Source organism: Heloderma suspectum, chromosome 14 (assembly GCF_057233095.1).
Source record: "Heloderma suspectum isolate Gila_16-S chromosome 14, 16-S_ref, whole genome shotgun sequence".
Taxonomy (NCBI): domain Eukaryota; kingdom Metazoa; phylum Chordata; class Lepidosauria; order Squamata; family Helodermatidae; genus Heloderma; species Heloderma suspectum.
The window spans coordinates 23,080,076-23,096,033 of record NC_139471.1 but is presented as its reverse complement, the minus strand read 5'-3'; the positions used below and the strand labels follow the sequence as shown (position 1 = coordinate 23,096,033).

The window sequence follows — 15,958 nt, the reverse complement described above, 5'->3', positions numbered from 1 at the left end:
CAGGAACTTCCAGCGATGACGCCGGTGGAAGCAGCAGTGCTGGGCGGCTCAAGTAAAGACCTGGAGGCACCAACGCAGCTGGGCTGGGGGTGCCAAAGCTCTGAAGTGCACTGAGCACTCTGGAGAGCCCCCGACCCACTCCAGGTAACTTCGTGCCCCCTCTGCTTCACCTCGGAAGGGGCTCAAAACCTGTCTGGGTCCACATGCCAGCAGTGGGTGTGGCCAGAGAAAGCAGTGGGTGGAGTTGCCACTGTGATTCGTACCTTTGTTTACTTTATGTTTTTAAACTATTTTAAAGCCTCCTTTAAAGGGGCAACCCTCCCACAGTGGAATACATAGTAAAAGAAATACAACATGGTAAACAGAAAAAAAAAACCCAGCAAATTACAAATAAAACCAGCCGCTTAAACATGCAATTATGAAAGGGCCAGTGAAAACACGTGGCAATTCAGAGCCATCTTGAAGACCTGCAAAGAAGGGGGCTGATGAGCCCTGATGGAACCTGACTCCAGAGGTGTGGGGCCATTCCTGAAAAGGCCTTCTGCCCTTGTACGCACCAGCCTAATGTGGCACTGGACAAGTGAGAAGGGCATCTGTGGATGACTTCAGAGTGCAGGCAGACCGGTACAGGAGAAGGCTGTCTTCCAGGTAACTTTGGCTCACACCATTTAAGGCTTTACAGGTGAAAACCAGCACTTTAAATGCACTGGCAACTTGGCAGGGTGTCACACAATCCAAGCGCCCTGTCCGCACCAGTGCCTAGGTAGCGGTATTCTCCACCAGCTGAAAGGAAAGACAGGTGCATCCAGGCAGTCACCTTCTGTAGCTTGTACCTGTAGGCTGAAGTGTCCTCATTCCTGGTGCAAATGTTTCAGATGAACATTAGGGATGTATGAGAAATTTGCTTCAGTTTGTTTTTTATCAGGCTTGACCCAGTTCACAGCTTCCAGACCAAACAGACTCAGACATAATCTGCAGTCAAAGTCCGTACATTTCCAACCTTGCAGTGTGAGCCAAAAAGAATGCATTTGACAGCATAGAGATATTTGGGAAATGCGCATTAAAAGTTGCACTTTTGAAAAATGTGCACAAATATGCTATAATCAATGGGAGTAGAATGCCTACATTTCAAAGATGCACACAACTGATGCATACATTTGGAAAAGTATGCATGAAAATATGCACAGATTTTCATGTGAAAAGAACAAACTCGCAGTCTGATACAGACGCAACTTGGAATGAGCTTCAAGTTGGAATTTGGAGACCTTGGGCGAGCTTGTGTTTTACTTTTATTTGCACATCCCTAAAGAATATATATCAAATAAGAAGTTTCCTTAGCCAGCATTAGGGACATATGAGAAGTTTGTTCCTGTTTGTAAATCATACAGGCATGTCCCATGTGCAACCCTGAATGCAAGCACGAGTGCAATTCCCAGAACATTTGCACAGTTTCCTCCAAAGTGCACACATGCACAAGTGCTCACTTCCAAAAATGTGTATTTGCAGACATGTGCAAATCCCTTCCCCCACCCCCAATCCACATTTTCATGTTTTAGCCTATGGAGAAAAATGTTATTTTCAAATAGGAAAGATGCACTTTTAAAAAAAATCCATATTTTTTCAATTGGGAAAAAATGCACACTTTTAAAAATGAGCATCTTTTTTCCCCCAATTGGGACAAATGCACATTTGGGGGAATGCAAACAAGGTGAAACAAGCTTCTATAATACGACAATGGAACCCATTCCCTAGGAAGGTGGCAGGCTCTCCCACACTGGAGGCGTTCAAGACGAGGCTGGACACCTGTCAAGGATGCTCTGGCTTGGATTCCTGCATTGAGCAGGGGGTTGGACTCGATGACCTTGTAGGCCCCTTCCAACCCTACTATTCCATGATTCTATGAAGCTTCAAGGAAAAATCCAGAGAACCTCAAGCATCGCATGTCCACCCCTCCCTAGCCAGGGTCGTACAATTGGTCCATTGAGCGCAGTACTGCCTACTCCAGTTGGCAGAGCCTCTCCACTGGTCTTTCCAAGCTCTGTCAATAGATCCTTTACCTGGATGTGCCGGGGACTGAAGCAGGGAGCTTTTGTGTGCAAAATACGTGCTGCACCACGGAGCTACGGCCCTCCTCCAAATCGGGTCATCTAAATGGGGACAGGGTAAAACCGGGCACCGAGCATTCAGAAGGCCATGGTGGTTGTTCAAAGAGCAGGGCCAGCTCTGCCATCGGGCAGAGTGAGGCAGTCGTCTCAGGCGGCAGATCTTGGGAGGTGGCAGCAAGGTGCTGGAGGAGAGAGCTGTGGGCCATGCGGCCCGCTCTGTGTCCCCTCAGTTACTGTGCAGCCTCAGACACAGGAAAGGGTGCTGTCCCATTATCAGTGCTGAAGACAGATTCATCTGAGCGTTTCGCCAGCTTTTGCTCATGGAACGTGCGGGGGCCCTCTTGTCCTTCAGCTCAGGCAGCAAAGTGTCTCAAGCCACCCCTGTTAAAGAGACCAAAGGATCACAAGAAAAGTTGCACAGGGAATTGGACTTTTGGAAAGAGATGCAATGTTGAGTTCCTTGTAAAAAAAAAATGGTGCAAGGCCACGAAGTATAAATCAACCCCACGTGGATCGTAAGCCATGATCCCATGCAGAACCATGCACGTTCACCACTGCCCATCAAGTGAAAGCTTTGGGAGGATGCAGGAAAACAAGCACAGCTGAGACCAAGACAGGACTGAGCTGCCCACCCTCCCCAGGATGACTCCCACCTTGGGCCACCACATGTAAATAAACTCATTTGGGAGGAAATGTCTGGCCAGGCTGTTTGGCTGGCTGGGGTAACATTGCTCCTCATGTCTCTTGGCATGTGGGGTTCTGTCCTGGGGACAATCAGAAATAGGCCAGCCACAAAGATCCAGCAGGCTGACTGCCAGCCCCGGGTCCAAAAGCTAATTAGACAGAACATGACAACAACGAAGAGCCGGCAATTCCTGGCCTAGCCAGGCCCAGATGCGTCTGCCAGCGTCCAACTCAATTATGATCAAAGCAGGACATGGTCCGATCTGCCAGCCCTCGGGAGAAGACATCTCTCAATCTGTCTTTACGAGTGCTCCTGGATTATTGATCTCCAGCAGGGGACCTGGGCGGTGTGCGTTTTTGTGTTGTGTTATCTGCATATTAGAGGGACGGTTGGAGCGCTCTTCCCATCAGACCACGGCCTGCACACTTCCAGATGCAGACAACAGAAGCTCAGGGTGCCTCTCCTCCTCCCCACCCTCCACCACCCACCTTCCCTAAGTTTCCTGTGTGTTGATGGGAGGTTTAATTGGATGGCCTCAGCCTACGCTGTGCTGGAAGGGAATGAAAAGTCGAGTTGCAGCCGCAGCATACCAATTGACGCTGATTTATTGCAGTGACATTTCCCACACCAAGCCCACTTTCTTCCCAACATCATTGTTATGTGCGAGAAGAGACCACAGAGCAGATGCTGGCAGCAGGGGTGGGGGCACAGGGCATGAAGGGGCTGGTTGGGAGGAACAAAAACATGGTCCGGGACCGGCTCTACCATAAGGCAGCGTGAGGCAGCTGCCTGAGGTGGCAGATCCTGGAGGGCTGGGTGGCAGACATGCCCCGCTGTTCCCATGCTCCTGTGCCAGCAGCATGGGGGCAGCCTGGACTGCCCGGCCTACTTGCCTTCTCCCAGTGAAACCAACAGCACCTTTGGGAGACAACCCCCATTCATAGAATCATAGAATAGTAGGGTTGGAAGGGGCCTACAAGACCGTCAAGTCCAGCCCCCTGCTTAATGCAGGAATCCAAGTCAGAGCATCCCTGACAGATGGCTGTTCAGCCTCATCTTGAATGCCTCCAGGGTGGGAGAGCCCGCCACCTCCCTAGGGAATGGGTTCCATTGTTGTACTGCTCTAACAGTCAGGACATTTTTCCTGATGTTCAGCCAGAATCTGGCTTCCTGCAACTTGAGCCCATTATTCCATGTCCTGCCCTCTGGGGTGATGGAGAAGAGATCCTGGCCTTCCTCTCTGGGACAGCCTTCCTTGAAGAGCGCTATCCTATCTCCCCTCAGTTTTCTCAAGGCTAAACATGCCCAGTTCCTTCACTCTCTCTTCACAGGGCTCTGTTTCCAGTCCCCTGATCATCTTTGTTGCCCTCCTCTGAACCCTCTCCAGCTTGTCTGCATCCTTCTTAAGTGCAGTGCCCAGAACTGGACACAGTATTCCAGATGAAGCCTAACCAGTGCTGAGTAGAAGGCAGAGACATAGACAGCCCAAGATTCGCATGCCAACAAGCACTGTGTACTTACGCTGCTCTGCTCACGTGACCCACACTGGCACAGCTGCAGTTCTACTGCTGTATTTGTTTGAGCAGTTGGCAAGCTGGGGGCAAGTGGAGCAGGGAGGTGCTCTAGGGCAGAGCTGGGTGTATGAGATGTGTACCCTGCCCACCCCCCTAAGGTATCCCGCTGCCCTCCGGTGCTCTGGAAGGTCTCATTCCCACTGCCGAAGTAAGACTCAGCTGCAGGTTCCTGAATAGAGAAGGGGGGGGCAGTGGTGTAGCAGCTAAGCTCAGAGGGAACAGGGAACTCTGAGGGGATGGCAGATGACATCAGCGCCCCTGCTAATAAAGAAGCGCCAGAGCTGCATCCCTGCGAGCCCCGACATCGCTACAGCACTGCTGCCTGGCTGTCTTGCTATGAGCTATTGTGCAACGTGGGCCAGAGGGCTGCTGCCGTTTCTGCCCTTCGATGAGCTCGCAGACAGCTGGGCAGGCTGCGCAGCCTCCCTCCGACCTCTTGGGGGGTTCTTAGGGAAATCCAGGCAAGAGCCTCTCCAAAAGGATGACCAGGGCCGGGGGAAATGAAACTGAAAACAAGGAACCCACAGTGCCTTTCAGCCACAGTTGTGCGTTTGGCATGCAGACAAGAGAGCCCACGAGTCTCCTTCCCCTTTTGCAAGAGGGGCAGGTCTGGGTCTCAGTCCAACCTGGCACCCTTCAAGGGTGTTGGCCTGATGGGAATTGTTGTCCCAGCCATGGATGGTGGTAGAATTTAGAGGGGCACAATCAGAACCTTGCTCACCTAACTGGTACTGGAGGGTTGACAAGAGGAACCAATGCCCCTGCCCCCAGACAAGTAGCTCTTCTGCCCCCCATTACTGGATCCTTGGAAGACAGACACTTTCCATGTCTGTTCACCCCCTCCCCCAGAAATGCTCGACATCTCTTCTGTGCTCCCCCCACCCCAAATATATATTTTTCTGGAGCTGTCACCACTTGCTGACAACTCAGCACAGGGGACACCACTAGGCTGGGTTGAAAATGTTCATGGATTTCTGGACTGCACGGGTTTTAACATTGGGATTCAGCCCTAGAACATGCAGCTCATAACAGCAGCTGTACCTCTGCACATGTGTAGAGTAATTTTCTCTTGCCAAGGAGCAATTCTGCTAATTGCCACAGAAATGGCTCCTCAGCCCCTCTCTCTTGAGAAGCGCCAAGCCTGACATCTTAAACCAGTGGTGCAGCAGGGCCTTGCCATGGGGCCGAAGTCCAGGGTCCAGGAGCGTACGCATGGAGCTGGAGGACTCCTTTCTGTCTAAACATGCATAGGGTTGCGCTCTTAATAATGCAAAACTGCACATGCTCAGAGTATTCCTTTTTAAAAACATCAGGTTTGGCAAACAGTTTTGCTGTGGTTGCTGCTCTAACGTATCAGGAATGTAAAAGCAGTAGTAAAGCATGGAATGGCAGAAGAGAAATGTTAGTCGTGTGCTTCACAACTGAAGGAGTACACATAGCCATCTAAAGGAATCCCCCATAAGACCATGAAGTCCAGGGCCTAAAATTATCTAACTGCTCCTCTGTGTTTAACTATCAGGCTTGAAAGGCATTTTTAACATGTTTCTTCTCCTAAGCAGCAGAGCACGACTGAGTTTCCCTGTGGAGTTTAAGCGCCCTAGCGAATTTAGCATTATTTAATCATCATTTTCAAGCTAATTAAAACCAAGTTAATAAAGCTATGAGTGTTCACAAGGCATCCAGGTCCAAAACAGAGTGGGAGAGGGGAGGGGACAGCTACCTCTAAGTCCCAGCCTTGTATTTAATAAGAAGATATATTATGGAGAAGAAGAAAAAGCCAGATGCCCACAAAAACAATCCACAGGTGAGCGAAAGGCAAATTTAATGCATTCTGTTATGTTTTTAGAAGATACATTCACTTCCATGTTGCTACTTCTGAGAAATGATATTTTATTCCATGCATGGTTGATAGGTTAAACACCTAGAAACCCACTAACAGCAGGACGTAGAAGAGTTCTGCTAGAGCTGAATCAAATGTTTGCATATATTCTGGATTTGCCATGAAAAAGTGTTCCATTTGGACATTCAGATTTGAACAGAAAGATGTGAGAAGCTCAAACTTGCATCTCGAATGTGAATTCTTCCATCAAAGTTTGAATGCTTCTGACTTCATCAAGACCCCTTGATTGCTTTGATTTTGACAGGTGTTAAACTTGGGATGTCATACCTTGTCCTACATACCACTGCATGTCATCTTCCAAATGCTGTCAGGTACTAATATCATTGCATGTCAACTGCCAGACATCCACAACAAAAAATATAGTCAAATATCAATTGTCAAACCATTCTAAATCCTGTTATCAAATATCAAAATAGAGATCAGCAAATATTCAGGGAATATTTAAGGAAGCATTTTGAGAATATTCAACATCAGAGAGAAAAATTTATGGGAGCAAGTTAGTTTCAGCTCTAGCTTGTCCACATAACTCTAAGGAAAGGAGAGTCCCTGAGGTTTTCTCATGCGGTTGAAGCAGGATAGACCATGAATGGGGAATCAAATGCATATTCCAGACAGTGTAGTTTTTAACAATCGCAATCAAGGTGAAAAGAAACTTATAATCCTGGATTTTGCAAAAATGGGCAAATTGTCCACAATAAAATATGCAAAGTAGCAAAAAAAAAAATGCAAAAAATAAAGATAGGCAGGCCATAGGCCCCATTCCAACATTTAGAATTCTCTTGCAGCCACCTCTCCAGCTGCTACAATTTCAGCAGGCGCCACCCACTCATTTTCACATTCATAAGGACTAAAAACTTACTTTTAAAAAAGTACAACAAAGCCAAAACTGCCCAGAAATCAGAACCTACTACCACTGCATCATTCTGGCACATGTAGCCAAGATTATCGACTCCCCTGGATAAATAAAAAAATTTAAACCTTGGGTGTGAAAAATGCCCTTACTTGATGAGCTTTTCAAACAGTTGGGAAAAGCTATCTGCAAGATAAAGGACAATCTAGGGTCGCACACGCAAGCAGCATCTGCAAAGACACACAGCTCTGCAAAAGCATCATTCATCTGCATGTGTTGGCATTACAATCCAACATATCTGGACAGCATGAGGTTGAGGATGGTGGCCCTGGTGTACTGCATTCAAATGGTCTGTGATACTAAAAAGGACAACAGTGACCCCCCAGAAACACCCCCTTGTTTCAGTAAGGCTTATGTAAATGCAATAACCAAAGCATTCTACTTCTGGGGTGGGGGGGAGACCTCCTCCTCCTCCTACCTAGTTGAGGCAGACTTGAGTTTGTTGGAAGAAGCAGGCTTACAGGAGCACCCTTCACCCTCCTGAACTATTCAGGGCTCCTGTTCAGCAGAAAGGGCAATGCGCAAGGAAGACACCACAGCTGCCCCTTGTAAAGGTAAGTGGCTTCCCTAGGGGCCTGTCATGTGCTTGCAAAGCATGCTGGGATCTGTGGTTCTTTCTTACTGCCACTATGGAAGGAGCCATTTAGTCCTGCATACAGCCTCCTGACTGCGACTGGCCAAATTGCCTCCGCAAGCAGGGGCCATCGTTTGTTCCCCAAATCTGGCCCGTAGAGTGTTGTTGCTATGTCTCAAACCTGTGGCCAAGGACAGGCAAATGTTTCCAGTGGACTGAGGGAGGCGGTAGTGTCCTGGAAAAGACTGCAAGCTGGCAAGTCCTGGGTTCAAGTCCAACCAGAGAGTAAGCTACTCTCCTAGCCAAAGCCCCTTCCCCCAAGTCTGCAGAAGCTGCTATTCAAAGTATCCTGCCTCTAACCACAGAGGTTCCACCTAAGCATCCTGACTCACAGGTGTTGACCTTCTATCCTCCAATGTCCTGAGAAAGAGCACAGGATGCGAAATAATTCATCTTGGAAGAAGACAGCTCTATACTTCCCTAAAACTGGCCCTCCTGTGAATTTACAGTACATCTGGCCTCCAGATGTTTTGGCCTACAACTCCCACCAGCCTTAGCCAATGGTGAGGGGTTATGGGAGTTGTAGGCCAAAACATCTGGAAGGCAACACATTACCTCCATTCTCCCTTCTATGCACAGGAACGCCAACCTCTGTTGGGCACCATTCAGTCAGGAGTGGGGAGAAGGTAGGTCTTCAGCTATTTCAGACTTCAACTCCCAGAAGCTGCTGCCAGCAACTCCCAAAATTCCTGGCCAATGGTCAGGAATGTGAGATCAAATCCAAAACATCTGGAAATCTACTTTCTGCCCACCCCTGATCTAGAGAACTGAGGTTGGGGGGCCTGTGCATAAAGGAGAGGAGGCAAGCAGATGTAAAACTTCCCCATCACTGCCTCACTATGACAGGAGAAATTGCATCAGCTGAAATTCTCCCTTCTTCTTTTTCATGGCATAGAGCAATGCCAGTATCAGATCTGGCAATCCTTGTTTTTTTGGTCCACTGCTCCCGCTCTCTGATGTTATAAAAGGGGGTTCTCTTTTCTTTGTCTCCTACTCAGAGGTAGCAATTAGCTACCTGAATCTAATTACAGTAATTGCCAATACAAATTATACATCCTACTTTGCACAAATACCTGCTAATTTCTTGGCATGCTCAGCAGTTCAGCTTGCACAGTTTCCTTTCCCAATCAAGGGGCGGGGCGGGGGGGGGGGGAAGACCTCTTCCAAAGTAACAGGTAAGGGCATCAACTTTCTTTCCTGGCCCTGCTCCTATGCTGTTAACAGCAGCCTAACCCACAAAAATCCAGATGGTAAAGCTTTCCCTAGTACAGAAATGAAAGTGCTGGGAAAAGCTTCACCTATTTGGATTTTTGCACTTCATGTTGCTCTTAAATGCACAGGAACAGAGCCAGGGGGAAAATAGTGGCTTCCTGCTACACATACCATTTTTTATTATGGGATAAACAGGTATAATCCGGCACGTGCTTTTCATCTTTGGGGACAATGTAAATCAATTCTCCTAAAAATAATTGTTTTCCCCAAAATATACAATGGTTTAAAGTCTAATTACGCAAAGATAAGTGCAGTCTTAATCCAGCTACAAAGGAGCAGAGTGTTAGAAAGAATTTCAATTAAGAATATGCTGATGCAACAATCTCTCCAAAGCGGAATGGCCGAGTGCAGGGTTTCTTTAACTAACTTGTGACACTAAGATTAGAGTGCACCGCTCACATCGTTTTGGGTGAATCAGGAGATCCTGGAAGATTTCTAAGTGGTGCTCACCTCTTAATTAGGTCCCAATCTTTAGGTCTTAATCCTGCAAGGTTTGTGCAGAACATCAGAACAACAGAACATCAGGCACTATTTGCAAAACTGGGGGAAGACTGCAAGTAGGCCGAGACAGACGTACTAAGGGTTATCAGGACCAGGACCTCTCAATAAACAAATAAATAATACTTATAATCACCACCTTGGCCTTAAAACAGCCTCTCCCAATCTGACACCCTCCAGATGTGTTGGACTGCACCTCTCATAATTCCCAACCAGCATGGCCATTGGTATATGGCAACCTTAATTTTTATAGCGAATTTGGTGGACCAGTTTACAAGGACCAGTAGGATGACACCTTCTCCAAGGTTTCACTGATGAAACAGAGCACATGGTTGCCCTCCAATACATTATCAGTAGTTCACCATTAGATACTAATTGGCCGCTGCCATGTGTGAAATGGCTGGCTGGCATATGGCGCTTTAGTGTCCATGTGCATATGCATGTGTAATAAAGATGCATGTCCACCTCCAATTCAGCCACCTCTGCAACGGCAGCACGTGAGGTGGCAAGATGCACTCTCATTCACACTAGAGATGATCAGCGGTGTAGTGGTGAATTCTGAAATGCTCATCGTGACAGTCCCCACAGCCACACCCCCAAGGAGAGGCCAAAAATGCAGGCAGCTGTGTTGATTCCATATCCACAAACCAGTTCTAGGAGTTTTGCACCAGGAGCAGGTGTTTTGTGAAGCTAATGAGTCTGAATTGCCCATTCAAGGCCAAGCCACCCACAAAATAATTCGCATTACAACACACAGCAATACCTCGTTCCTGGGAAAATGTATTCCCCACCAACTACTGCGAGGATTGCGCTGTGTCTCTGTCTGCTCTAGTGTCACAACACCACTGGAGACAGTGCACCCTGTCACTAGTCTGAGACACAAATGGCCATGGAGCAGGGGCTGAAGAATGAAACCGCTCATCATTCGCACATATCAAACTGTCTTTGTCATCATTCCACTTTTGTGCAAAATGATTCTGGATCCATGAATCTGGTTCCCTTTTGTTTTGGGTGTTTTGCACCTGATCAATCCAGACAGGTGAAGGAGAGAGCCAAAATTGGAGAGCCCGGTTAAAATGGGAGCACTGGAATCATTTATTTCCATGCTGATCTAAATATCAATCCATCCTTCGAACAGGAAGCAAAGGCTCGCCTGATGGATATACAGTCCTGGAGGCTTTTTCAAAACTAAAAATAATTATAAATCGTCACTTTGCACCTGTTGGAGAGAGAACCAAATAAGAAAATGGCCTCATAAAGTCAGGCTACCAGCTTTCTTTGGTCTTGTTTTTTCTAGCACTTTTACAGCTCCCACTCAGCCTCCAGGCTTAGACAACACAGTGTTCGGCTTCAGTTTGCAAAGATGGAATGCAGGCCAGATTATTTGTTCTGGCCGTGACTTCAATCCATATTTTCAGTTCTGCCAAATGTTGAAACTCAGTGGCATAAATTGGGGGAGGTGGTGGAGATAAACTTTTGAAATTTAAGCTTAGGATCAGGGACAGGGCAGAAATTAGTTCGGTTTACATTTTAATGCGATCAGCTAATTTGCACTTTTTAAACCAATGCATAGACCAAAACATCATTATGCTTCAAAATTTGCACTTTTCCGAATTTTGCATGTCATTTCTCCAAACAACGCATACAAAAATGTATTTATTGGGGGAAAGTGTGGATCAGAATATATTTATTAGGGAGCAAAATATACAAAACACATTATATTAGAGGAAAGTGCTCACAAAAATGCATGTATTGGGCAAAATCATGTACAAGCCTGCATATATTCGGTGAAATGCACACAAAAATGCATACAAATTTTCATGCAGCCTTTTTTTTAAAAAAGTGCAAATTGATGCAGAAATAGGACAAAATGAACTTAAGGTAAATCCCATGGAGATAAACAGAACTGATTTCAAATGTTGTCCTATCTTAAAAGGAGAGGTTTCTTGTTTTCTAGAAGCTTTGCTAGCAAGGAAAAGGGTCAGACGAAGCTCAACTTGGATCATTTATTGGAAGTGTCTCTAAAGTAGGGAACTGTTTGTGGGAGCTAGTCTTCTATAATCTGTCCTGGAGTGAGTCCATCCTTTCCTTGTGGTTGCCATCTTTCTCTTTTGCAACACTGGTGTGCTCATGGCAGCTTCAAACAAAGTTTTGTTATTTCATCTTCTTGCCAAGGAGAAGCTTCCCCTGCTAAATTTCTTCCTGAGACACAGCTGTTAAAAGTACAAAGATTCTGTCCCTACAATGAAGGAGCAACTGTTGGACTCTAAGGGTTGCACGTAGGAAGAGCTGCCAACTTTAAAAAAAAAAAACCCTATCATGCTCCTATGCCTTAAACAGCAGTTTGGAACAGAGAAGTTTAGGGGGTGAGTTTTTCCAGGAAATTAAATAAAAGGGGAGGAAAATTTGACTTGCTGAAAATCTCCATGTCAAACTATTGTTCAAGCCATAGGAAGAGGGCTAAAAAAAAGTATTTTAAGCTGTGGCAACCACTATACAAAAGCGCTTACACAGTCACATGAGTAGCCACATTCTCAGTCAGACTTACACTGACTTCCATGTTTGCTCTTAGGCAGACTGCATCAACTCCAAGGAAAACAGAAAAATCATTTTGTGTTCAAAAGTACAACTTGGGAAGGGGAAAAGAAAGCTTGTTGAGAAATGAAGAAATTGTGTTGTTATGACGTCCTCAAGGGACACTGTGGATCTATATTTGTATACAGAGAGCAATTTTCCAGTCCATAAAATAAGACGGAGTGTTGATTCCGAGTGACAGGGAGGGAACCTATGATTCCACCGAGACTCTGTTGCCAGTTCAAACTAAGAGGGGAAAATCAAGTCCACAGCACAGAGAGGGAAAGAGGCCTAACAATTTGTAAACGTCAGAGAGGAAAAGCTTGGAGGGTGCCCCTGGGGGCGAATTGAGATTGGCCAAACACACGAGCCTCCTTCTGCTGTTACGTGTGGTGGAGTTATTTTCCTCTCACGCAGAGAGCGGTGGAGTCCCATGAGAGGGAAAGAGAAGAGCTGGCTATCTCAGGACACAGGATGCACCACTTAAGACTTGCAGAGCAGCGAGGACAACGGCCATGGCAAAGGCATGAAGTGCGAAGCAGAGATGAATGAAGACCTCCAGAGCCCCTGGGGGTTGTGAGGGCTACAATTCGCTGTAGCCCCTTGGGAAGGATCCCTTCCATCATTGAAAAGGTGCCTCTCCCCTTATGCATCATGTTACTAATGATAAAGAAACAGGACTGTCATCTGATGGAAGACATCTTAGGTTGATTGATTGCATGAGTTTCAGTCAGTTAAGCCTGGAGTCGCCAACATGGTGGCCATGGGCACCAGCATGCCCTCAGATACCTTCCTTGGTGCCCACCAGGTTTCCTGCCCCTCACGATTTTAATTTTATTACGTAAGGATGCAATCCAATGACTGTTTAGACAGAAAAAAGTCCCACAACTCCCAGCACTCCCCAGCCAGCAGAGCTAGTTGGAGAATGCTGGGAGTTGTCGGACCTTTTTCTGTCTAAACATGCATAGGATTATGGCCTAAGATGTTTTAAAATTAGATTTGTTTTCAACTGGGAAGATGGTATGCTGCAAAGCAAAGGGCTGCCCTCCATAACCTACTTTATTTGGGTTCAAAAGGGATTTTTTTCTGTGTTTTCTAACTCAGGCCTTACTTCTGCCTTATATTTAAGTTCTTGGGCAAGTTACTTTTCTTTTAGCCTCATCAGTTTGCCTTCTGGAAATGAGTGCTTTGTGACCGGTCATGGCAGCCATTTTCTGAGAAACATGCCTTGTTTCTAGAACAGCCTTGTCCAACCCAGTGTCCACCAAATGTCTGGGACTACAATTCCCATTGGCTCTAGCCAGTGGTTCAACACATCTGGAGGACACTACATTGGGGAAGGCTGTCTTAGATGCATACCTGTGTTGCACCAGGGCATCCTCTTGGAAGGGGCAAGTCCCCTTCTCTCATCCTCAGCACAAAAACAGCTCCCATATTGCAAATAACTCTGCATTTCTGTAGCACTTTCCATTATCAAAAGCGCTTCAGGTAACGGGATGTCCAGCATCTCCCCAACAGCTCTAATAAGTCAGGATGGTATTATTACCCACCATATTCTAGACTTGGAGGGATGGTGTGAGGTTGGGACAGCCATGGTTTAGTTAGAAGCAGTGAATGAGTTCATGGCTAAGGCAGGATTCGAACCTGGGACATGCACACACAACACACCCAACCTCACACTCTTGGCCACTTGACCAGACTGCGTTTGGACCCCTAGACCTGTTTGAATCAACTGCCAACCCTGCCCCCTGTTCGGGAGGGGGAACAGCAAATTCCCCCTCCCGACAAGAAGCTTTATCTCTCCTGACCCCACACCCAGCAACTGCCCTGCTGAGCAAAGATCTTGGTTTCCAGTGGAATGAGGGAAAGTAGCAGGCCTGTTCTATACACCCACCCACACAAACTCCCTTAGATGACCGTATCTGAGTTAAGTGTCTCCATCTGACTCGAGCTAGTCTCAAAGCCCAAGGGAGCAGGATCCAACCTGCAAGTGTGTGAGAGAGAAGGCCCCCTGGAGGGAGGGGGAAAGTCCATGACTGCACCCCCTTGCAGATGCAATGCTTATCCTAGACAATCTGTGAGAGACATAAATCCGCCGGGGTGAAAAGGGAAGTGTCAGCTATTTTCCAGTAAACGCTGCCAATGGTGAGACAAATTCCAGATGTCACCGTGTGCGAAGGAAGCATTTTTCAACCTGAGAGCATCTTCAAATACTCCATAGTGGAGAAAGGAGGGGGTATGGCCCCCCCCTTTCAGCTTCGACTGTGTTGACAGATGCCAAAGCTCTGCGCTGGCCATTTCTCCTTCACAGAGAAAAAAAAATTAAAGCCGGGCCAGCGAGAACAGTGCCAGCGAGAAGCCTCTAAACATTTTCTCTTTCGCTGAGCAACAGGAGAGCACCATAAATCTGTTTCACCACATGAGGAGGGAAGATGGGAGCCAATGTGTTGTATTGGTAGTCACAATATTTGGCACTGCTCTGACCAGTGGCTAAGGCAAGTCACAAACCAAAACAGGGCTGTGTTTTAACAAGAACAGTGCTCAACAGGGGGGCAGAGCAGACATCTAGCAGAGACGGGAGTCTAGGCTCCTGGGTCTCTTGCCAAGCGAACAGCAAGTAGAGGGCATAATTTCAAGGGGGCGGAGTGCTTAACCCAGCCCTGCAAACCAGCTTTGTCCCACCAGTTTCTTTTCTCTCACTGGGAAACAGCAGTTGGGGGAAGCCATGAAGCCTCCCATTGCCACCACTCCTGTGCACTCTCTTCCCAGCTCAGGAAAAGCAGATCATAGAATCATAGAATAGCAGGGTTGGAAGGGGCCTATAAGATCACCGAGTCCAACCCCTTGCTCAATGCATTTGGGGAAGTTTAAGCATCCCTCCCATTTGTCCCCTCCAGATCATACCCTCTCCCTAACGCTGTTTTTACAAGTTTGGCAAAGGCCCTGTCCTGCTGTCCAGTGGAGGGAGGCTGGTGGCTCCGATGTCAGTGGGGCAGTGAATCTGCTCCGGGTTTCAGTCAGAACCCACCAGAACTCTAAAGGAGCTCTCCAAGGTTCACCACCTCACTGACATCGGAGCCACCAGCCTCCACTGAACAAAACTAAGGCCCTGTCTCAAAAAGGGGCTATTCCTTTGTCTCACACAGGCCTCGGCTGCTTGCAGTGGCTGTCGGTGCTTTCCACCACGTCTCTCATGGCGCTTGGCACTGGAATTCCCAGTCCCCTTTGAATTTGCAAGCCTTCCCAAACCTGGTGCCTTCCAGATGGGTTGGACTACAACTCGTGGCATCTCCCCACCCCCACCATGGTCAGCCAATCCTGAGGGTGCCTCTGGAGGGCACCAGGTTTGGGAAAGCTGCAGAAGAGGAATAAATGCTCGTTTACAGCCACTTGGGAGCCAGTGAGGAGGAATGTTGGGGGTCTGTTTTAAGACCACTCTGGGCTAGTTTCAGGGGAGGGCGAGAAGATGGCAAGATTAGTTTTATAACATCCCCCCCCCCTCATTCCTTTGCTGCAGGTCCAAGCACTCACAAGGCCCGCCAAAACAGTGTTGGGGGGAGAACATGGATTGCTCAGTTGCATCATCCCAAAGATGCTAAAAGCAACGAGAGAAGGCATGCAGCAGCTACTCAAACATTAGCAAACAAGCAGCGTGAGAGTGCCAGTGCCAGCAAGAGCTTAGGCGGGAGGAGAGAACCACACACAAAGAGAACAGCACAATGAAGCAGGCCGTGAGGACAAGGCGATTCCAGAAGGAACTGCGTTGCTTGGTGTCTTCTCTAGCAGATCCGCTCCCTCCTTTTGCC

General features: G+C 47.4%; 1 protein-coding gene across 1 annotated transcript in view; it reads right to left on the bottom strand.

The window, feature by feature from the left end:
• Positions 1-974: 974 nt before the first annotated feature.
• TTLL11 (tubulin tyrosine ligase like 11) overlaps positions 975-15,958 on the bottom strand; it is a 108,622-nt gene continuing 93,638 nt past the window's right edge. Inside the window, exon 9 of the mRNA XM_084820870.1 lies at positions 975-2,486. Coding sequence (XP_084676996.1) covers positions 2,476-2,486 — 11 coding nt within the window. The 3' untranslated portion in view covers positions 975-2,475. The remainder of the gene's footprint in view (positions 2,487-15,958) is intronic.